At 39.7% G+C, this 23,557-nt stretch overlaps 1 protein-coding gene across 1 annotated transcript in view; it reads right to left on the reverse strand.

The window, feature by feature from the left end:
• The window catches only part of CD109 (CD109 molecule), a 147,645-nt gene that overhangs the window by 109,588 nt on the left and 14,500 nt on the right, over window positions 1-23,557 (reverse strand). The window contains exons 3-5 of the mRNA XM_011942956.1: window positions 14,768-14,796; window positions 7,197-7,427; window positions 1,476-1,601 (exon numbers count right to left, since the gene is read on the reverse strand). Coding sequence (XP_011798346.1) covers window positions 1,476-1,601; window positions 7,197-7,427; window positions 14,768-14,796 — 386 coding nt within the window. The remainder of the gene's footprint in view (window positions 1-1,475; window positions 1,602-7,196; window positions 7,428-14,767; window positions 14,797-23,557) is intronic.

Consider the following 23,557-nt stretch of genomic DNA (forward strand, 5'->3'; position numbering starts at 1 on the left):
GGATGGATGGATGGATGGATGGATGGAGGGATGGATGGATACACGGATGGCCAAAATGGTGATTCTGAAGAATTTAAGTGGGAACTGAAAATAATATTCAAACTACTTTAAATTCACAATGTGCTTCCTAATCTACATCGCCATCATTCTCCACATGCTCCAGTAACATCAACTTCTCCCAAATCCCCGGACACATAAGGTTCTCTTTCATTTCCCTACTCCTACACAAATTTTTCCCTATCTTCTAAGTTTCACAAATGCCTACTCTTTCCACTTTCTCTACAAGCTCAGATATAAAGAATCCCACTGCCCCTAGAACTCATCACACCCTGCTCTAGGCTTCCATTTATAACAGTGGTTATTATTACACTGTTATAAATAAGGAAATAAGCAAAGACCACACTGCAAATTGTCCATGACTTTAATGGTCATGCATTACATTGTTCTCTAAAAGTATGAACCCCTTTCATAATATGGCCTCCAGTGTTCTTTAAAAACCACATCATACATTCAGTAGAGCTTCTGCTACATTAAAAAGAGTAATATTGGTAAACCCATCATACAAACACCCATAAAGACGCAGGGTAGCCATGAAGCAAATGGTGAGAGTCCACCGTGCCTCCAGCACTCTTCTCATTCATACAGGTCAATTCACACACGAGTCCCACCTACTCAAGGCTCAGCAACAATGCTTAGAATAGGCTATAATTTCATGCATTTCATATTACATATCTTCCCTTTTAGATACAGAAAAACTTTATTATATCTTATATGTTTATATGTTACACAAATATATTATAGAAAAATATAAAGGTTTACATGTTATATACTAAATGACCAATTTATATCACATAAAACAGTTAAGTCTCATTACTTTTTAAAAGTGTTTATGTCTCATTGTATTTATGTCTCATTCATCTCAATGAATGCCCTTCATTTAGATTTATATGCCATTTAATGCCCTCCATTTAGATTTCAGAGCTATACAAGTCAGCAGCAAATAAACACAATAGGTGTAGAAGCTAGGGAGAAAGGATTGGGGATCAGAGGTTGGTGTGGTTATTTAAGTCACTGTTTCTTAAAACAAAGATAAAAGTAGGTTAGTCTAATCCTTCATTAGGAGTCATTATTCTAAGGCATAAAATTTGCCAAATAATAGCTATGTATTCATTACTTACTTTTAAAACAATGCATGAAACAAATAAGTAAACACTGCGTACTAAAATGTCAAAATGTTTAACCTTTACACATTATATCATAGAAAAAGACAACAGTGATGAAAATTCTAACATGTTAGAATAAAGGCTAAATAAACCCTTGATAAACATCATAAGTTAAAAATAAACCGCTTAAATTGTCTAAATGTTCACCTTAATTTTTTTTCTCTTCATTGTATAAACGACTTTGGAGATATTTCCCCACCTGACCTAATTAAATCACTTTAACATTCCCCCAAAAAATATATTTATACTCACATTCACTTGAACTTGAATAGACCAGTCGCCAAGTATTGGATGGGAAGATAGCTGAAAAGTTTGGGAAATGACTCCAAGATCACTTTGTTGTGACAGCCACTGTTGGATCAAATTTGATTTGGGGTCCTAAAATGAAAACCAGACATGTAACTATGTAGAGGCTGCCCATGTGCATGTGTATCCTATCAGGTTAGGAATGATGCCTTGCCGCATTCCCACCCAGATCCAGAACTTTACTCCAAAATATGACACAAGGATAGTTTTTGGAAAATGTAGGCTTTATATTACTAAAGAAGACAAATAAAAGTTTATTCTTTTCTCATATTTCTCCTGAGTTCATCTTGATTCTGCTCCACCTTTTAATTCCTGGCACCCTGTTTCCTTCTACATGAAACACTACAACACGTACATCACCAAACCCCTGGTGGCGGCAGTGGTGGTAGTAGTGTTAAAAGAAAATCTAACTGTAGAGATAATAGGCCCTATTTATTAAAGGCCCAATATGTGTCAGGCACTCTGCCTTATCTCTAATCATTACAATTCTCCTTTAGGACAGGGTTATCCTCACTTTATAGGTGAGAAAACTGATGCCTGGAGAGGGGGTACGCATTCAAGTGACTGGCACGACTCCATATTACAGCATCAGTGCATGATGAAATTCAGAATCCAAACTCATGTCTTCCTTTTAACTCAACAAAAGCATATTGGAGAGATGTTCTAATCACGGATATACATGAGAAACACTTCACTCTTCCTATAACCTCCCAAACAACAATCCTTCATGCAACATTCATCTAAGCCATTTCAGCAGTCATCCTAGATTCCTCTCTCATATTTCCAGACCTTTTAACTTTGTTAGATTAATATATCCCTAATTTGTCTCCTTCTTTCCATCCTCACATCCAGCTACCATATCCTATTTTCTAACTAATGCAACTAATCTTCCCCCTCTAGTCTTACCCTCTCCAATACATCTTCCCCACTGCCAATAATGTGATCCATCTGAAACACAAATCTGAGAATGAGTTACAGTGGTTGAAATACTTGGCATAGTCCCTGGTATATAAAAAGCAGTGACTATACACTTTTTATAGTCCCTGATTATAGTTTATGATTATTATATTAGACCACTAGGTACCCATGGCTTTTGTTTGCCTACAGGAAGTCTACACTCCTTTGCATAGTTTACAAGGCCCTTACTAATATGACTCCATCTACATTTCTAGGCTCATCTTCCTCCAAATGTACAGATTTGTTTGCAGTGTATTCCCAAAAGCCCATGCATGCAGGTCTCTGCAACTGCTGCATGGAAATCCCTCCCTTCCTTGTCCACTGGTGAAATCAGTTTCAGCTTCTTGCCTCCTATACATGCCTCCAATAGGCAGACATGACTGCTTCCTGGAAAGTCCCTAGTATATCTGGAGTTTCTCTTTCTTGAGTACATATTTTTGTTAAAGGCAGTAAAATATGTTTATTGTACATATTTTATTTTGCCAAAAATCTATATTTTATTATTCCCAACTAGACCGTGACTGAGAGCAGGGGTTGAATATTTTCCCTTAGTCTTATTCTCTAAACTTTGACTAGAAGTAGTGAGTGGGGCCAGTTATTAGAAACCAGAAGAAATCTCTCTCCCAGAGTGGAGATATGACAGTTAGGGGTAAGTACAATGCTGAGAACTGTGCAGAAAGCAGTCTAATAACCCAGAAACCAATAGTGAAAACCAGAGACCAAAAGCAAGTCAAGAACAAGCAGGTGACTGTATCCTCGGCAAACTCCTGGGCCAGGCATTGTAATCAGCAGTTGGTCCTACTGTGCCTGCCACGGCATGATGCATGGGAAGGCTATGAAGTTCCAAGGCTCAGGAACAAAGGAAGAATTACAAATAGCCAATAAATATATGCTGCCTACTAATTAAGGAAATACAAATGAAAACAATATGATATTGTGTTTCTTCTGTCAGACTGACACAGATAGAAATAATAACAACAATAATTCTTGGTGTTACCTGAAGTGTAGGAAAACGGAATGTCCATATTCGGCTGAAACATTATGGTAGTGAGGGCATACATTTCTCCTGGACAATGAAGTCTGAACTGACCTCATGGATGACTTTGCACCTGGGGGATCTGGAGTGTTGGGGGTGAATGAGATAATTCCTCTGCTTTCCCACGCCTATCTTGGACCTAGGTCTAACTGTCACCAATAAGGCAGAAGGAAAGAATGCAGAAGCACCAGAAGTCTACAAGGCACATCAGGATTTGAACCAGCCAAGCACAGTGGTGTCACAGCAGAGCCCAGCATTTACATGTGGTCATCTGCTGCTACAACACAGCCACATACAGTATGAGCGATGCCCCCGTCACAGCCAGAAAAGCTTCAGGCCAGAGATCCTGGAATAGTGGCCCCACATGCCCTTCGAGTCACCTTTAGATGGCTCTGGATCTCTGTCAGATGCCTCAACACAGCACACAGTACCTGATTGTCTCAAGCAGTAAGCTCCCTGGCTGGAGAATATGTCCGTGAGTACTATTTCTGGATTATGTGTGAAGGACATGTCTGTCCAGCATGTAGAATTAGAGAATTCAAATCACTCAAATAAGGTAGCCTCCTCACCTGGCCAGGGGTCAGATTCTGAGTTGGCCACCACTTCTCCAAAACAGAGTGTCAGGGCACAGTCACAGTCCCTAAGCCAATAACACCTGTTCCCCTACAAGATCATTCACCCATACCAACAACTTCTGAACGGAGAGGTCAGAGCAGAAACCAGCCATGCCAGCTGCCACCGCAGTGTCAGAGGCACTCATTTCCATTGTGGCTAGAGGAGGCCAGAAGCGTGGGAGACATAGGTTATGTTTTTTCTACTGCTGAAAGGCCTCGAAGCCCCTTTCCCTCCTAAGAAGACCAGTTATCAGGGCATGCAAAATGAGTAATACCCAAAGATGGCACGCGGTCACCAAGAACAACACTGAACACCCTGAATGTGCTGTGACAGTCAGTACCTTAGCTACATCCTGCAGCCATTCCTGGCTGGGCAAGATGGGCCCCAAGTTAACTCTCAAGTGCACTTCTCCGCATCAGCCTGCAGGTGGTGCTGCGCCAAGGAGTACAACTGTCTCAGTCAGGGGCTCCAGTTAGGCTAAGTCCCAATTTTTCTGAAAAGTTTTGCCAAGACACCAATTGTCTGTTTTCAGCTGAAGGAGTTCACATCAGTGCTCCCACCTGGCCTCTGCAAGTTACAAGGAGGAAGGCAGCTAGACCTGAGTCCACCTTGAGTATCACCTCCCAGGTACAGAGACAGGAGCATGGCCACCCCTCACTCACAGTTCCAAAACACTTTGGGTTCCAGGTAGAATTTTAGTTTAAACTCCCCTCCCCTGGCCAAGAGGGTCCTATCAGTACCAGAGCTAACAAGAAGAATGTCTCTCTGAGCCCTTTCCAGAAAGCCAAATGTGGTCTGCTAAGTCCCAAACTGCACAGAAGAGCCCAAAGAATCTGCAAATCAAATGTTCAAAGGAAGATACCAGTGCAAAGAGGCAGAACTATGAAAATGCACAGACTATCCAGAACCAGCAGGGTTAGTTCTGGGTTAATGTCTAGAACAGGTAATTTATGCAGTGCTTTTATTTGCCTGCAATAGAAGGAAGCATTGAATGTAAACACCCACAGATAGCCAGACATTTATTAAACCATCTATTGTACACATACTTTCTGGCATACAGTAAGCTCTCCATATATGTGGATAAATGATGAAGGATGGTATGAATGGAGCCAGTTCAACTCTGCTCAGAGGGTGACATGAATTTAGAAATGCTATTCACTATGTCAACCTGCCTTATAAACATTCCATTACATAGCAAAGGCAAACTCTGAAATAATGCTAGTTCAATTCAAGAAATATGCATTGAGCACCATGGCAACCAATGTGGTACTGGCTACAAACATACCTTGGCTCAAAGTTAAATGTATACATGTTTATTTGATTGGGTTTTGTTGTTTTCATTTATAACAACAAATAAACTAAGAATAGGAAGATACCAAACTAAAAGGCCTACTTTACCTTCCACACTATGTTATTCATTAGAATATTTGGAGTAACCAATGTCCTGAGACTAAGGAGGTTCCCAGGACCAGAGACTTTTCAGTTTTAAAATCAGGGGCATCCCAGGCAAACTGGGATGTTAATCACCCTATTTCCAAGTAATGATCAAATGTCCAGTGTTCTTCTCTGTTTAAATATAGAAAAGCAGGCCCAGCTGGATCTCAGTTGTCTTCAACTTGATTCTCACAGGAAAGCACTCAGTGTGCTAACCACAGTGCCTCCAAATCATCAGCGTATTAAGCAGCAGAGACAAAATTACTACCTTTCAAAAGGGGTTCCTAAAATAATAATAATGGTTAACGTTTAGTGAGCATGTACTATGTGCCAGATACAGTTCTAAATGGTTTACTTGAATTATCTCACTTAATCTTCACAAAAACCTCATGAGGTTTTATTATTATTACACATTTTCTAGATAAGGAAACTGAGGTTCTAGAAGGTTAATAAATTTACCCAGGATCACACAGCTAGCATCTAGCATCTATTTTTCTTAGAGCTGACAGTGATCCTTTTAAGATGTTAAGTTAGATTACATCAAGTCTGTCCTCAGAATGCTCCAGTGAATTCTCACTTCACTTAGCATAAGTTTCAAAGTCCCTATTATGGCCAATTAGGCCCTGCATGAGCCCCACCCTAACCCACCTACTTGTATACGACCTCATCTCCTAGCACCTGTCCCCTCGCTCCTGGGGCTCCAGCACACTGCCAGCTTGTTGTTCCTCCAATGCACCAAACAAGCTCCCCCTCAAGGCATTTCCATGTGCTTTCCCCTCTGTATGGGCTTTTTTTTTTTTTTAACTGCCTTTGGCTCTCTGCTCAAATCAGTCTTCCCAGACAACCTTAGAGAAAGCAACAAACATGCTGGGCACGGTGGCTCACGCCAGTAATCCCAACACTTTGGGAGGCCGAGGTGGTTGGATCACGTGAGGTCAGGATTTCGAGACCAGCCTGATCGACACAGTGAAAACCTGTCTCTACTAAAAATACAAAATTAGCCAGGCATGGTGGCACATGCCTGTAATCCCAGCTACTCGGGAGGCTGAGGCAGGAGAATCACTTGAACCCAGGAGGTGGAGGTTGCAGTGAGCCAAGATCATGCCATTGCACTCCAGCCTGGGCAACAAGAGTGAAACTCCATCTCAAAAAAAAAAGAAAGAAAGTAGCAAACACAAACTCTCTCTCTTTTTCTCTCTCATACACCCACACAAATACAAATATATATCTGTCCCTTTATAAATATATATTTATATGTTTATTATGTCTGTCTCCCACTACCCAACTGAAAAATAAACTCAGTGTCAGCAGGGACTTAATGTCTTCTGTTCACTGCCCTGTCGCTATGCCTGGAATGCAGAAGTTTAATAAATGTTTGACAACTGTATAAATCAATGAAGACGCCAGGCCTGGAACTCAAGCAGGTCGACTCTAGAGGCTGAGCTCTTAACCCAGTGCTGCATGCACCACCTCCCTTCCTATTAGAGGAGTTCCATGTTGGGAGGGAAGCTTATCTTAGGTGAATTCTAAGATATTCCAGTGTCAATAACACAAGCAGAACTTCCTAGAGGGGTTTAGTAAGATGGCTTTTAGAATTCCTTGCTTCATTTCTGTCTGGCACTTACCTTAATGAGAATGTTTAAAGAGGTTTTGTAAGGCTTGAAATCTGAGAAGAGTGTAACAATGCGAAACTTCACTTCTTGCTTTGGTTTGTATAAGGCCTTGTCTGTTTGAATGAAGACAGATATTCTCTTGGTCTCAAATGATAAGCGTGTACTATTAGAGAATAAAATCTCATCCTGGGTATGTCCGGTTACACGTAGCTCATAAATCTCATCTGCGCTATTCAGAGGGAGCTGAGGGGAAAAAGAGATCACACATCAAGGTCTCATTATTTTACCTCAAAAATGTTTTAATTACAAGTTAGAATAAAAAACATAAATACACAGTATTATCAAAAGCAACTGCGATGTTGAAAATTTGCCCTTCCCAGGCATCAGAGTTAAACAATTTGTTTTCCCTCTTTTAACATCCTGCAGTTTGCTCTCCAATTACATCACAGGGCTCCTGGAACGAGGGACACACAGCCCACTGCTCTCCCTCTGCGGGAGTCACCTTGCCATTTCCTATTCCAAGTGCAAATTCATCCTCCCTAACAGTTATTGCAGGTCAGAATATCTAACATCCTTCAACCTTCTTTCCCACGATCACCCTATTTGAGGTAGTCAACTGATGAAAGGCTCTTCTGCACAAAATTTGTTTTCTTGCTATATTCTCTCAACCTGTTTTCTGAGATGCATTCTCCTAATGCATCTTGCGCCTATGTGTCGTAGTCTTGGTAGGGATGATGATGCTGCTACTTCTACTACTACTATGAATAACAGAAATCCTTCCCAGGCACAGTAACTCACACCTGTAATCCCAGCACTCTGGGAGACCAAGGCAGGCGGATCACCTGAGGTCAGGAGCTCGAGACCAGCCTGGCCAACATGGCAAAACCTCATCTCTACTAAAAACACAAAAATTACCCAGGTGTGGTGGCATGCGCCTGAAGTCCCAGCTACTCCAGGGAGTAGGTGAGGCAGGAGAATCACTTGAACATGGAGATTGCAGTGAGCCGAGATCGTGCCACTGCACTCCAACCTGGACAACAGAGTGAGAATTTGTCTCAAAATAGTAATAATAATAACAATAATAACAATAGAAATTCTACCTTCTAGCATTAGCAGACCAAAGCCATACTAAGCAGTTTACCTGCACTATGTCATTTTAATTCATGACAATCCCTCAGGTGGATATTCTTATTAAAATCATTTCAGACACACACACTACACACACACACACACACACACACATGCACACACCTTGATGTGGTAATTTTAAAATATGTCCAAAAATTCTCTGACTTGCCTCCCTTCAAAAGGTGAAGCCTAATTCCCCAGACTTAGCAATTTGCTTCTAAATCCTAGAATTAGGCTATGTCAGAAAAAGAATACCTTCTGCCCTGTTGTCTCTCTTTCTCGCTTGGATCACTCACTCTGGGGGAAGCCAGAGTGGTGTGGTAAGGACACTAGAGAAGCCTGTGGAGAGGTCCACATTGGGAGGAACCAGGGCCTCCCACCAACCACCACCAACCACGTGTCAGCCTAGTGAATGAGCTGCCTCACAGAATGTCTCAGCCCTGGGGAAGCCTTCAGATGACTGCAGCCCTGGCTGATATCTTGATTGCAACCTCGTGAGACTCCAAATCAGAAACGCCCAACCATATTGCTCCCAATTCTTCACCCACAAAGACTGTGAGAAGTAATAAAAGTATAACTTATTGTTGTTTGACACAAAGTTTTAGGGTTGCTTTGCAATAGATAACTAGCATGCTTCACTTTCATTTGATTTTCATATTAAAACTGAGGTCCTGAAACTATATCCTGACTCATTTTTGCAAATAAGTTTTGTCTACAGATAGCTCAAAGGGGATTTTCCAATAATAGCAGACATCAGAATGCTATCAATGTGGTTAAGAATATGAAGAAAGTGCAAGAAACCATTGTCAACAATAAAATGGTCAGCAGGAAGTATTTACGGAGAAGAGTACTGATGTCTGCAATTTACTTGGAAATACATTTAAAAATAAGATGAATTAATAGATGGATAGAAAAATGGGTAGATGGATAGATGTATGATAGAGCAAGTATAGTAAAATGTTAACGGTAGACCCTAAGTGGCAAGTATAGGAGTGTTCATTATGAAATGTTTTCAAGTTTTTTCTATATTTGAAAAGTTAATAATAAAATGTTAGGAAAAACAATCAGTATGTTACCTTCAAATGACTTCTGGTGTCAATTTTTGCTTTTCTTCAATAAAGAAGTTTTTTGTTTTGTTTTGTTTTGTTTTGTTTTTTGAGATGAAGTCTTGCTCTGTTGCCCAGACTGGAGTGCAGTGGCTCAATCTCAATCCCACCTCCTGTCTCGGCATCCCAGGTAGCTGGGACTATAGGTGTGCGCCACCGCACCTGGCTAATTTTTGTATTTTTAGTAGAGACGAGGTTTCACCATGTTCGCCAGGCTGGTCTCAAACTCCCGACCTCAAGTGATCCACCCTCCTTGGACTCCCAAAATGATGGGATTATACATGTAAGCCACCACACCCAGCCTAAAGAAGTATTTATTGAGCACCCTTTGTGTACCAGGTTATCCTGGGTATGTGGGATACAACATGAACCAAAGACCTGTTCCCTGGTAGAGCAGAGAGTCTAGCCTGGAACTTGCAATCTTGAATTCCATTTTCTCAAGTGATACTTCAGTCCTCAGACTCTTTGAATCAGATTTTCTAATATTATAAACAAGAAAATATATATATAATATTCTGTTTATAAGCATATTATATTCCTGTGCCAGGAAACAGAATATTATATGCTTATAAATGGCATCAACTTCTAAATATTTCATGTTTAAAAATATATTTGATGGGATTGCTCTTCATTATTTAAGTTTATCATTTTTAGTGGCACAGAGGTCCCAGAACAGATGCTAGATTGAAAACTGATGTCAAATTAATGACACAGAGGCCTAGAGCTAAAGAAGCCTATTAACCGCAAGCAGCCTAAACGGTCAAAGAATTAAAATAAAGACAAATGTGCCCAGAAACATTTTATTCTACCTCCTAGTCCATCCTCCTTCAGGGAGCTGACACTGACTCAGGGGAAACATTACTGACTATCTTCCTGCTCTTTTGGGTTACCTTAACTAATTTGCTTTTTTAACTTTTCCCTGTTAAACACCCCACCTTGCCATATATAAAATTTAGGTAATTTTGGATCCTCAAAGACTCAGTGTTAATCCCAGGGAGGCCACCCAGAGATGACAATATGCGCCTCGGTGAATCATTAGACCTGGGTGCCTGTACGAAGCATGGGGCATCACCACATATCTTGGGGTGTCACCACGCTCTCTGGGTGGTGCTCCAGAGTCTTGCGGTGTCAATGTAGACCTCAGTGCTCTATGTTAACAATGGGGGCACATAATGAGACTGGAGAAAAGATTATTGACTTTAAGCAATTTTTATGAAAGTTTCTCTCTCTGTGCCTGATCTGGAGTGGGTTATAACCTGCCCAGAGTAGAGTGGACACCATGAGGTAATAGAAGCTCCTGCATCTTTACTGGTAAATTGCCTTCTGCCTTCTTGGGGCCACAGATATTGAAAAGGGTTCCCAAAATTGGTGGGGGTGGGGGAGAGAAAGCTGTTCCTTGATAAGTGACTTCCACAGCTCTTACACAGGAGTCAATTTTTTTTTTTTTTTTTTTTTGAGACGGAGTCTCGCTGTGTTGCCCGGGCGGGCTGGAGTGCAGTGGCCAGACCTCAGCTCATTGCAAGCTCCGCCTCCCGGGTTCACACCATTCTCCTGCCTCAGCCTCCCAAGTAGCTGGGACTACAGGCGCCCGCCACCTCGCCCGGCTAGTTTTTTGTATTTTTTAGTAGAGACGGGGTTTCACCATGTTAGCCAGGATGGTCTCGATCTCCTGACCTCGTGATCCGCCCGTCTCGGCCTCCCAAAGAGGAGTCAATTATTTACCTACAGAGATTTTGGACTCCTTGACCAGAGGGCACAGGGCTGGAGGAAGGTGCAGTTCCCACAGTGAGAGGCTGTCTGAAAGCAGGACAAGAGTCTGACAATATCCCAAAGCTTTGCCCAACAGAATATCAATCAGCCTCTGGATTGGGTGTGTTGATTCTCACTTATGCACGTCTATTTTGTGTATACATAAATGCAAACTCTCTGAGGAGATGATAGCTTTCTGCCTAGGATACATAAGGTAAGCATGTTCAAAAACATTCTTGCTAGACAATAAATAAGGATTACTTATTCTAATCTGGGCTGTCTAAAGCCATTTCACCTTCTCTGAAGGATTCATTGCTATAAGGAAACTGAGACAACACAATAGTATTTACCCTCATATACTTCAGGAATAATGCCAGTTACTAAACATAATGGAGACAATTTTTCAAAATAAAATTGAGAAATGTAAGATGATAGTTTCCATTAAAAATATATTAGTAATTATACTTACACAATAAAAACATTTCTAATCACATAAAACTACTCCCTCATTTGACAAAGAGAAAAAAATAAGTTTTTCTGCCATATTGTGTACAAAACAATAATATTTATACTAAGTCTCAATTTATGTTTTTTCTTTACTTCATATTGAGGGTTATTTTAGTGTCTTGAAGTACAACGAGTAAATCAGAAATAAAAAACATATTTGTGTTAATACACTCTTGAAATACTTATATTTTACACTAAAAAGCCATAAAGACCTTAAAAATAATTTAAAATATTACGTTTACAAATGTCAAAATGCAAGTGCACTTAAAAGGTGGTTCTATTCACAGGTATGTTCTCACTGGGAAAAAACAAAAGTTGGTTCTGCTTTAATTGAAAACTCATTAAAATGCAGAGCCTTTTTTTTTTGTCAAGCATTTCAAATTTGTCCATACACTTTATTTCTAAATCTTTCAAACTGTGCTTTACTAAAAAGAGATACACTCCAAAATATAATCTCTAGTAAAGCTTTCAATAAATAATAGCTATATTTATATACAATTGAAATGGCATAATATTAGAGACAAATACTGGATGTCAGAGTTAGTATTTCATATACTTAAGACTTAAAAGAAGTACAATAGGCTGGGCGCAGTGGCTCACACCTGTAATCCCAGCACTTTGGGAGGCTGAGGCAGGCGGATCACCTGAGGTCGAGAGTTCAAGACCAGCCTGACCAACATGGCGAAACCCTGTCTCTACTAAAAATACAAAAAAAATTAGCTGGGCATGGTAGTGCATGCCTATAATCCCAGCTTCTCAGGAGGTTGAGGCAGGACAATCTTGAACCCGGGAAACAGAGGTTGTGATGAGTCATGATCACGCCACTGTGCTCCAGCCTGGGCAACAAGAGAGAAACTCTGTCTCAAAAAAAAAAAAAAAGAAGTGTAGTAGACAAATTTCTAGTTAATAGTAGCTCAGACACGTACAGTTTATACTAGTATCACTGAAAGAAACTCTCATGATCTTGCCCCACCTTCTCCTTTCAGCCTTTCTACACTTCTGGTATGTGAAACTGCAAACTCCTTTAAGGAAACCAGACAATTATTGTACTTTAGGCTGTGATTCCTGAGCTTAAACCCCACCCTCCTTCTGCTATAGGGCAAATATATGACACAGGATTTATTTTCTTCTTACCACTGGAATACCCTTTCAACAAAGTTCTGCACACAGGCCCTGGGGCCAGTATCTAATGTTTTAGGTTATTTTAATGCAATCTAATGTTTTATTGCCACAAAGATTATAGGCTTTTTCCCCTACTTCCTGCTTATGCCTTTTTTCCTCTGCTTTCTATTATTAGCAACAGTATATTTCTTAGGAAAGGAAGTACAAATATAATATGTAAGAAACAGAATAGATATAGCATACTAAGTAATTTTTATAAAGTATTGTTTGAGAGTACAATATTCTCTATGAACCCCCCAATATAAATGTGGTTTCTGAATGTGCTTGACAAGTAACTTTCAAAAGGTACTAAGTGGACCAGGTGGCTCACTCCTGTAATCCCATCACTTTGGGAGACCAAGGCAGAAGGGATGCTTGAGCCCAGGAGTTTGAGACAAGCCTGGGCAACATAGGGAGGCCTGTTTCTACAAAAAATAAAAAATTAGCCAGGCATGGTGGCACATGCCAGTAGTCCCAGCTACTCGGGAGGCTGAGGTGAGAAGATTGCTTGAACCTGGGAGATTGAGGCTGCAGTGAGCCATGATTGTGCCACCGAACTCCAGCCTGGGCAACAGATCAAGACCTGTCTTAAAAAAAAAAAAAAAATTAAGGTAATGAGCAAACCTGGCTTATGAGGTAATACTGATACTAATCAAGTATGCAATGTGTCAGGGCCTAAGTCATTAGTCATCAGTTCTCAGAAAATTACATATATCAAATTGCACCTGATGTTGGATGCTGTCGTTTACTGTACCGTACATTAAGCATGCAAAGCTCCAAAACAAAGCATAGTAATGAAAGTATAAACTTCTAAATCAAAGCTATAGGAAGATTCATTCACAAACATTTAATAATCAGGTTTTATGAATCTCTCAACAAAATAATAACCCCTTTCCATTTCTATAGCAAGTGCTATAACACTTCCCCATCTCATTTCACTCCAGGACATGTTGTGAGATAAAAATGGTATCTTCATTCTCTTTTCCAAGGCCAGGGCTATGGTGAGGTGAGTGAGGCACTTGTCTAACTAAGGTGCAAAATTTAAGGGGGTACCAAAAAACTTAGCAATCAAGAAAATAATATTTTAATACAATATTTTAAAATACCAAAATTAATGCAAAAAAATTGTAAACAAAAAAGTCGACATTTTAAACAAAGACATAGTCAATGTTATAGATTTTTCCTTTTGCCTCAAGTTCTAGTATGTCTCAGCATGGCACTGCTCTTTTCAAGGACAAGGAAACTGAGGAGCAGAGTTCCACACTAGAAGGCTCATCACCACAGAAGTAGGACCAAACCAGTCCAGATGCCTTTTTTTTTTTTAACTTTTATTTTAAGTTCAGGGGTACAAGTGCAGGTTTGTTACATAGGTAAACTTGTGTCGTGGGGTTGCTGCACAGATTATTTCATCACCCAGTTGCTAAGCCTAGAACCCATTAGCGATTTTTCCTGATCTTCTCCCTCCTCCCTCCCTCTACCCTCGCGTAGGCCCCAGTGTCTGTTGTTCCCCTCTATGTGTCCATGTGTTCTCATCACTTAGCTCCCACTTATAAGTGAGAACATGTGGTGTTTAGTTTTCTGTTCCTATGTTAGTTTGCTAAGGATAATGGCCTCCAGCTCCATCCATGTTCCTGCAAAGGACATAGTCTCGTTCTTTTTTATGACCAGTACAGATTTCTGTGCTAATAGTCCAAGCCAGTTTCCTTCAGTGAAGTCCTCTATTTCACAAGAGGAAAATCTCTGCCAAGAGTTTGAAGAGCCTCATAATCAATCTCCTTGAAATAATATTATTCATAAATAATATGAAGGCTGAACTAAACTCAAGCCAAATTTATGTGAAATATGTGAATTGACATAAAATCCAATGAAATATTTATTTAGCTCACTGATGCAATATATTTCTGAAACCAAAATTTTTAAATGAATACTTACTGATGGAAGAGTAAGAGTCTTAAAAGAGCCTAAAAGGAGAACAGAAAAGAAAACAGAGTTAGCACAATTTGAGTATGATGATAGAACACAAACCTTCCAGAACTCTCCCAATACTCTTATATGTGTAGAGGGAATCATAAATACATTTGGTCAAACCAAAATAACATTTAAATGCCCAGAAGACCCAATAAATTATTACATATCTTTGTGCCCAATGATTAAAAATCAGAATTAAAAGGGTATCAGTGGGCGAACCCAAAAACCATTAGGTTCTGCTTCTCTTTGCCATTATTATTTTTGTTGTCATGGTGCTGCTGCCCTTGTTGCTATTTTAAGATTATACGTGCTTGCGGGGCACTTCACTGTACAGTAGTAGCCTGAGATTTATTTCTTGTTCTCAAACCCTCGTGATAAAAGAAAAAAGGAAGGCATTAGTCATGTCAGGGGTGAGTTGGGACTCATAACTGACTCATGAGTACTAGGGTGACGCAGACTTTTCTTCATGTAAAGTTTCTATACATAGGACTGCTAATTAAACTCATGCCAATTTCTCATCAGATCCATTTATTTCTGGGGAAAAATGGTTTCATGTTAAAAATAAAAGAGTACTTGTCCAAAGTTCCTATCGAAGATGGCAGGCCCTTGGGAAATAAAATGGAGCGAAAGATGATTTTAAAGAGAGAGAGAGAAATAATAGGCCCCGGTTCCTTCATTCATTTAAAAACTAGCACAATGTGCAAGACAGACGTGGTCCCTCTCCTCCAGGAAGACAAATGGGTCTATCAGGTGAGAGCAGAGGCACCAGGGCAAAGCACAGTACACAGCAGGGGTTAAGCAAGCGGCATCTGGAATCAGACCACATCAAGAATTTGATACATACTGGCCCGTCCTTGAACAAATTACCTGATTCTCCAGCTCAATTTTTTTCATCCATAAGATGAGGATGCTAACAATCATACCAATCTCATGAGGTGGTTGTAAGGAATAAGTGTGTTGATACCTGTAAAGCATATAGAACAGTGCCTGACACATAGAAAACACTTGATATGTGTTAGCTATTATAGTGTCAAAAAGCTTGAAGAGTTTTCCATTGGGGATGTCAGTATGCCCCTACAGACGTGGTCTTCAAATTTTTATGATACAGTATTCCATCAATAAAAACACTTAGTATACCTTACCGATGTCAAATTAGATTTATAAAATTATATACATGTATTTTCTCAACCAAAATATTAAACATTAGAAAAACTTTAATTTATAGCCAGGCACAGTGGCTCACACCTGTAATCCCAGCACTTTCGGAGACTGAGGCAGACAGAACACCTGAAGTCAGGAGTTCGAGACCAGCCTGGCCAACATGGCAAAACCCCATCTCTACTGAAAACTACAAAAATTAGCCAGGCATACTGGCATGCCTGTAGTCCCAGCTGCTTGGGAGGCTGAGGAAGGAGGATTGCTCGAACCCAGGAGGTGGAGGTTGCAGTGAGCTGAGATCACATCACTGCACTACAGCCTAGGCAACAGAGCGAGACTCTGTCTTAAAACTAAGTAAATAAAAAGAAAAAGAGAAAAACTTCAACTTCTTAGCTTTGCTTAATAAAATAATAGAAATAAAAAGTACTACATTTTCTACTTCCATCCTTATAAATGGTCTTATATACTCTCAGATGTGTGCACACCCACTTTGAAGACTACCATCCCAGTGGGCCACAATGAAATACAAGTATGTTTTCAGGAACAGATAAGTAACTCATCACCATCACTTACCACCTAGCACAGATCAGTTTATCTAATAACTGTCATCGTAGGAAGCAAAGAGCAAGATTCTTAAACAACAGGATATTGGACATGGTGTTTCAAAAAGGTGAAGAAGGAAGTATCGTGGAACAGATACATGTAGTACAGGTAGGAAAAGGAGCACATTGGAGGGATGAAGGGAAGGCACCTAGAGAAAATGATGCCAGTGTCTAGGGTTGTAGGATATGAAGAAATTAGCCATCTGAGCAAGGAGGGGTACAATGTTACAGGCAGAAGAGCAGCAAATGCAAAGCAGTAGAGATCAACCTGAGTCTACTGAACCAAAGAGCTGGGTGAGCAAAGACCACAGACAGAAAGAGAACAGTAGCCAGGAAGCTTGGCCCGATCACAAGGGGCTCTTTGGACAAGATGAGTCCTCACCAGGATTATCCCAGTTGACACTGTTATTCCAGCATCCTGATTTAGCATTGTCCTGGATCTTTTTTTGGTCAGCAAAATATTATTCTAGGATGGGTTTAATGTGCACATAAATTAACTTTGAAAATGTTTTATTCTTTTTTAATTGACAAGTAATAATTGTATATATTCATGGTATACCACATATAGATGATACATGCATACCTTATGGAATGAGGTATACTTTATGGCATGGCTAAATCACACTATTTAACAAGTGCCTTAGCTCACATAACTACTTGTGGAAAGAAACAATTAAAATTTACTCTCAGCAATTTTTAAGTATACAATATGTTGATATTAACCATAGTCACCATGCTGTACACTAGACCTCTTGAAATTATTCCTCCCATATAACTGAATTTTGTGTCTGTTGACCGACATTTCCCCATTCCTTTCACCCTCTGGTAACTGCTATTTTACCCTTTGTTTCTATGAGCTCATCTTTTTCACACTCCACATATAAGTGAGATCGTGCAATATTTGTTTTTCTGTGCTTGGCTTATTTCACTTAACATAATGTCCTCCAGGTTCATCCATGTCACTGAAAACGACAGGACCTCCTTCTTTTATAAGACTGAATAGTGTGCCATTATGTATATATAGCACACTTTCTTTATCCATTTATCCATTGATGGACACTAACATTGATTCCATATCTTAGATATTGGGAATAACGCTGCAGTGGATGTGGGAGTGCAGATATCTCTTCAACATACTGATTTTACATCGTTGGATATACACCAGCTGTGCTTTTGGGAGTATCTTACCTTGTAGGAAGAAACTTCTGTTCATTAAGCTTACTTTTAATGGGAAAGATTTATTATATTCTATACTGAATTGAAGTGAAATTGAAAAGCCCCAGGATATTTCAGCAAGTAAACTTGGTAAAACCTTCAAAGAAACCATAAATAGAGACAATTTACAGGACAAATTTTGTCCTGTAAAAACATTTGTGAAAAGAAGCATGGGGCTCTGCAAGCAGACTTTGTGAAATATTTGGGTTGAAACATTTAAACATTGCAATATAGGGGTGGTGGTGGATGGAATTGAGAATACCAACCATATAGCAGAATTTGTTCTGATCTCACCAGGTACCTCAGTATGTGTGGAGAAGGTGTTTTCTTAATTTAAAATATTATGGTCGGGTCACTTGAATATTAAAATAAATAATGGGTTACAACCTACTGAATAAAACAAGAATCTATGAGTTCATGCTGATATACAATTAAATACATGACTGAGTGAAAGAGAAGAAAGAGTTATTCCTTACCACAGAATTCCAGCTAATAATTGTAGAAGGAATCGTGGAATTCAAAAATTTCACAACTATCACAAAAATAATGGCAATAATCAATCACCAATCTAGCGTGTATAGGCTAAATGAGAATTGTGAGAAATAATCAACCACTGTTGTTTAAATCTACTAAATCTGGGGGTGGCTTGTTTCACAGCAACAGTTGATTGGAACACTTCAGAAATGAGCAAGATTAACTAGCAACTCTTTAAAGCTGCTCAGTCACATACAGGAGCCTCTAAATATATGTGGCTATTGAGCCACTGAAAAAAGCAGCAAGTGTAAAATACACCCCATACTTCTGAGACTTACAACCAAAAAAAATGTAAAATGTCAGGTCAATAATTTTATAGTGATTAAATGTTGAACTAATAATATTTGTAAATTATTGGGTTAAATAAAATATATTATTACAATTAACTTCACCTGTTTCTCTTTTTTTTAGTGTGGCTACTAGAAAATTTCCAATAACTTACGTAGTTGACTTATACTTGTATTGGACAGAACTGATTTAGGGGATAGAAGACTTAAATTTGTGTTTAGCAACAATAAAACAACCAACAGATCAGACAGAATGCAATTTTTTAGTTATATGAATAAAATAATAATAATAATAGTACTTACCACCTACAGAGTGTTCTAAAGCATTACATATATTAATGGGTTTAAAGCTCACAACAATACTATTAAGTATTATTACCCTTAATTTACAAATGAGAACACTGAGACACAAAGATGTGAAATGACTTGCCCAGGGTCACACAGACAAAAAGTACTGGGGCCAAGCTTCTGACCCTGGCCACCTGACTCGTGGGTCTGAGCTCCAAACCACTGCTCTGCACTGACTCTGAGTATAAAAAAAAAAATAGTTGTATGCACATCAATCAATGTGATACATCATATCAACAGAATGAAGGGCAAAAACCATATGATCATTTCTACGGATACTAAAAAAAATTGGTAAAATTCAGCACCTCTTCATGATAAAAACCCTCAAAAAACTGCATATAGAAGGAACATACCTCAACATAAAGGAGCTATATATGACAGGCCCACAGCCAGTATCATACTAAATGGGGAAAAACTGAAAGCCTTTCCTCTAAGATCAGGAAGATGACAAGACTTTCACCACTGTTATTCAACACAGTACTGGAAGTCCTAGCTAGAGCAATCAGACAAGAGAAAGAAATGAAGGGCATCCAAATTGGAAAGGAAGAAGTCAAACTATCCTTGTTTGCAGATGATATAATATTTTAATTAATTTATTTTTTAAAGATAAATAGACACAGGGTCTCCCTATGCTGCCCAGGCTGGTCTCAGACTCTCAGGCTCAAGTGATCTGGACCTCCTCCACCTCCCAAAGTGCTGGTATTACAGGCATGAGTCAGCATGCCCAGCCAATATGATCTTGTATTTGGAAAAACTTAAAGATGCCACCAAAACACGATTAGAACCGATAAACTCAGTCTAGTTGCAGGATACAAAATCAACATATAAGAATCAGCAGAATTTCTATATGTCAACAGTGAACAATCTGAAAAAGAAATCAAGAAAGTAATCCCATTTACAATAGCAGCAAATAAAGTTAAATACCCAGGCATTAACTTAACCAAAGAAGTGAAAGACTGTACAATGAAAACTATAAAACACTGATGAAAAAAACTGAAGATGACACCAAAAAATGAAAAGATATTCCATGTTCATGGACTGAAATTATCGATGTTGTTAAAATGTCCATGCTGCTGAAAGCAATCTACAGATTTAATGTGATCTCTATCAAAATACCAATGACATTCTTCACAGAAATAGAGAAAACAATCCTAAAATTTTTATGGAACCACCAAAGACCCAGAATAGCCAAAGCTATACTGAGAAAAAAAAAGGAAAAAAAGGAAGAATCACATTACCTGACTTCAAATTATACTACAGAGCTATAGTAACCAAAACAGCATGATATTGGCATAAAAACAGACACGTGACCAATGGAACACAATAGAGAACTCAGAAACAAATCCATACACTTACAGTGAACTCATTTTTGACAGAGGTGCCAACAACATATATTGAGGAAAAGACAGTCTCTTCAATAAATGGTGCTGGGAAAACTGGATGTCCATATGCAAAAGAAAGAAATTAGACCCTATCTCTCACCATACACTAAAATCAAATCAAAATGGATTAAAGACTTAAACCTAAAACTGTGAAACTACTAAAAGAAAATTTTGGGGGAACTCTCCAGGACAGTGAACTGGGCAAAGATTTCTCGAGCAATACCCTACAAGCACAGGCAACCAAAGCAAAAATCGACAAATAGGATCACATCAAGTTAAAAAGCTTCTGCACGATAAAGGAAACAATCAACAAAATGAAGATACAACTGAGAATGAGAGAAAATCTTTGTAACTACTCATCTGACAAGGGATTAATAACCAAAACATATAAGGAGCTCAAATAACTCTATAGGAAAAAATCTAATAATCCAATTAAAAATGGGAAAAAGATCTGAATAGACATTCCTCAAAAGAAGACAAATGGCTAACAGGTATATGAAAAGGCCCTCTCAACACTATTCATCATTAGAGAAATGCAAATCAAAACTACAATGAGATATCATCTCGCCCCAGTTAAAACGGCTTTTATCCAAACAAATGCTGGTGAGGATGTGGAGGAAAGGGAACCCTCGTACACTGCTGATGGAAATGAAAATTAGTACAACCACTGTGGAGAACAGTTTGGAGGTTCCTCATAAAACTAAAAATAGAGCTACCATACAACACTGCTGAGTATATACCCAAAAGAAAGGAAATCAGTACATCAAAGAGCTATCTGCACTCCCATGTTTGTTACACCACTGTTCATAAAAGCTAAGATTTGGAAGTAAACGGAAGTAACCTAAGTGTCCATCAGCAAATGAATGGATAAAGAAAACGTGGTACGTGTACATGATGAAGTACTATTCAGCCATAAACAAGAATGAGATCCTGTCATTTGCAACAACATGGATGGAACTGAAGGCCATTATGCTAAGTGAAATAAGCCAAACACAGAAAGACAAACTTTGCATGTTCTCACTTATCTGTGGTAGCTGAAAATTAAAACAATTGAACCAATGGAGATAGAGAGTAGAAGGATGCTTACCAGAGGCTGGAGAGAGTAGTGAGGGGTTAGAGAGGAACTGAGGATGGTTAATGGGCACGAAAAGTAGCTGGAAAAATGAATAAGACCTAGTATTTGATAGCACAACAGGGGGACTGTAGTCAATAACAATTTAATTGCACATTTTTAAATAACTAAAATAGTATAACTGGATTGTTTGTAACACAAAGGACAAATGCTTGAGTGAACGGATACCCCAGTTGCTATGATGTGGTTGTTGACATTGCATGACTATTTCAAAGTATCTCATGTACCCTGCAAATATATATACCTTCTATGTATCCACAAAAATTAAAAATAAAAAAAAGAATCAGTTGTACTGTTGGTTTTATGATACATACTTTTGGCAGGGGGAGGGGACAGGGTCTCACTCTGTCGCCCAGGTTGGAGCACAGTGGCACAATCATAGCTCACTGCTGCCCCAAACTCCTGCACTCAAGCGATCCTCCTGCCTCAGCCTCCCCAGTAACTAGGACTACAAGCACAGGCCACCACGCCTGGCTAATTTTTTTTATTTTTTTATAGAAATGGGGGCTCATTATGTTGCCCAGGCTGCTCTCAAACTCCTAGGCTCAAGTGATCCTTCCACCTTGACCTCCCAAGGCCCTAGGATTACAGATGTGAGTCACTGTGCCTCATCACTGCTTTTTTGTTTGTTTGTTTTTGAGACAGAGTCTTGCTCTGTTGCCCAGGCTGGAGTGCAGTGGCATGATCTCAGCTCACTGCAAGCTCCACCTCCCAGGTTCAAGAGATTCTCATGCCTCAGCCTCCCATGTAGTTGGGACTACAGGCGAGCACCACCACAGCTGGCTGACTTTTTGTGTTTTTAGTAGAGACAGGGTTTTGCCATGTTGGCCAGGCTGGTCTCGAACTCCTGACCTCAAGTGATCTGCCCACCTCAGCCTCCCAAAGTGCTGGGATTACAGGTGTGAGCCACCGGTCCCGGCCCTGTGCCTAACCATTGTTTTTATTATACGTATTTTTGATTATAGTAAAAGTTCCACAGCCTGGATAGCCTGTTTGTATATGTTGCTATCACCACTTCCTCAATCACAGATGTTGGAAATCTCAGTCATCTTGAACTCTTTTCTCTCCTCAGCTCTAAGTTTATCACTCACCAGAACCTGTGGATTCTTCTTTCATAAAGCTGCCCTTAGAAGAAACTTAGAGTTATACTCTAAGCACTGCAGCAGCAGAGCTAACTCTAAAATAATTTGTGTCATGCAGGAACTCTGAAAAGGATATAAAAACTAAAAACTTTCCCAACTCATGTCAATTCTTCACACTACACAGTTTTGACATGTTTTGAAGTTGATTCCAAGATCTGAAACATTCCTCTTCAAAGGAAAATTAAACAGTAGCCGACTCTGAGATGGTAATTACAATGCAGGAGGTTTACTAAGGAGTATTCAGCGGATCAGCACCTGCAGAAGGGAATGGGGGAAACTGGACTAAGGGAGACAGCAGTGGGGCTGCAATGCAGGCTCCAAAGAGGCATCCACCAGGGCAGCTCAGAAGCAGTCACAGCTAGTGAGAGTTGTACTGAACTGGGACGAAAGGGCTGGACCTTCATACCTCACATCAATCAGTCACATAATGCAGGCCATCCCCAAGAGGGAGGCCACCACGGGCAAGGCAATTCTCTAGCTGATACAATCATCAGAGGGAACTGGCTCTGAAGGCAGTCGGGCACAACACTCCCAGCAGCTCTCGGGAAAAGGTCCTTCATCCCTGAAGGGCGATCTGGGCCCTAAAACACAGCATCCGCCACAATGTCCCACATTGGAATAAAATAGAAACAAAATGCAATGAGCTTCGCCCCAACAAACCAGCACCCTCCATTATTGAGAGTTACTTATTTTTCATTGTATTAGGATAAATCATCAGGGGTTGACTATTATGCTAGGTCCATAACTGGAGGAAGTAATGTGCTTCCTTCCTGCCCTGGTCTGATACCAGCTACCACCCACCCACCGGCAGCAAATGTATACGGATGAAGAATGACGGGAGTGGGGGCGGTAATTTATTTTTATCCAATGACATCAGCAAGGAGAAAGCAAAAAAAACAGTTGGGAATCTACAATCCAAATGAGGCTCTCGGACATTGACTTATTTATTGGAGG

The sequence above is a fragment of the Colobus angolensis genome, unplaced genomic scaffold (assembly GCF_000951035.1).
Source record: "Colobus angolensis palliatus isolate OR3802 unplaced genomic scaffold, Cang.pa_1.0 Scaffold213, whole genome shotgun sequence".
Classification (NCBI taxonomy): domain Eukaryota; kingdom Metazoa; phylum Chordata; class Mammalia; order Primates; family Cercopithecidae; genus Colobus; species Colobus angolensis.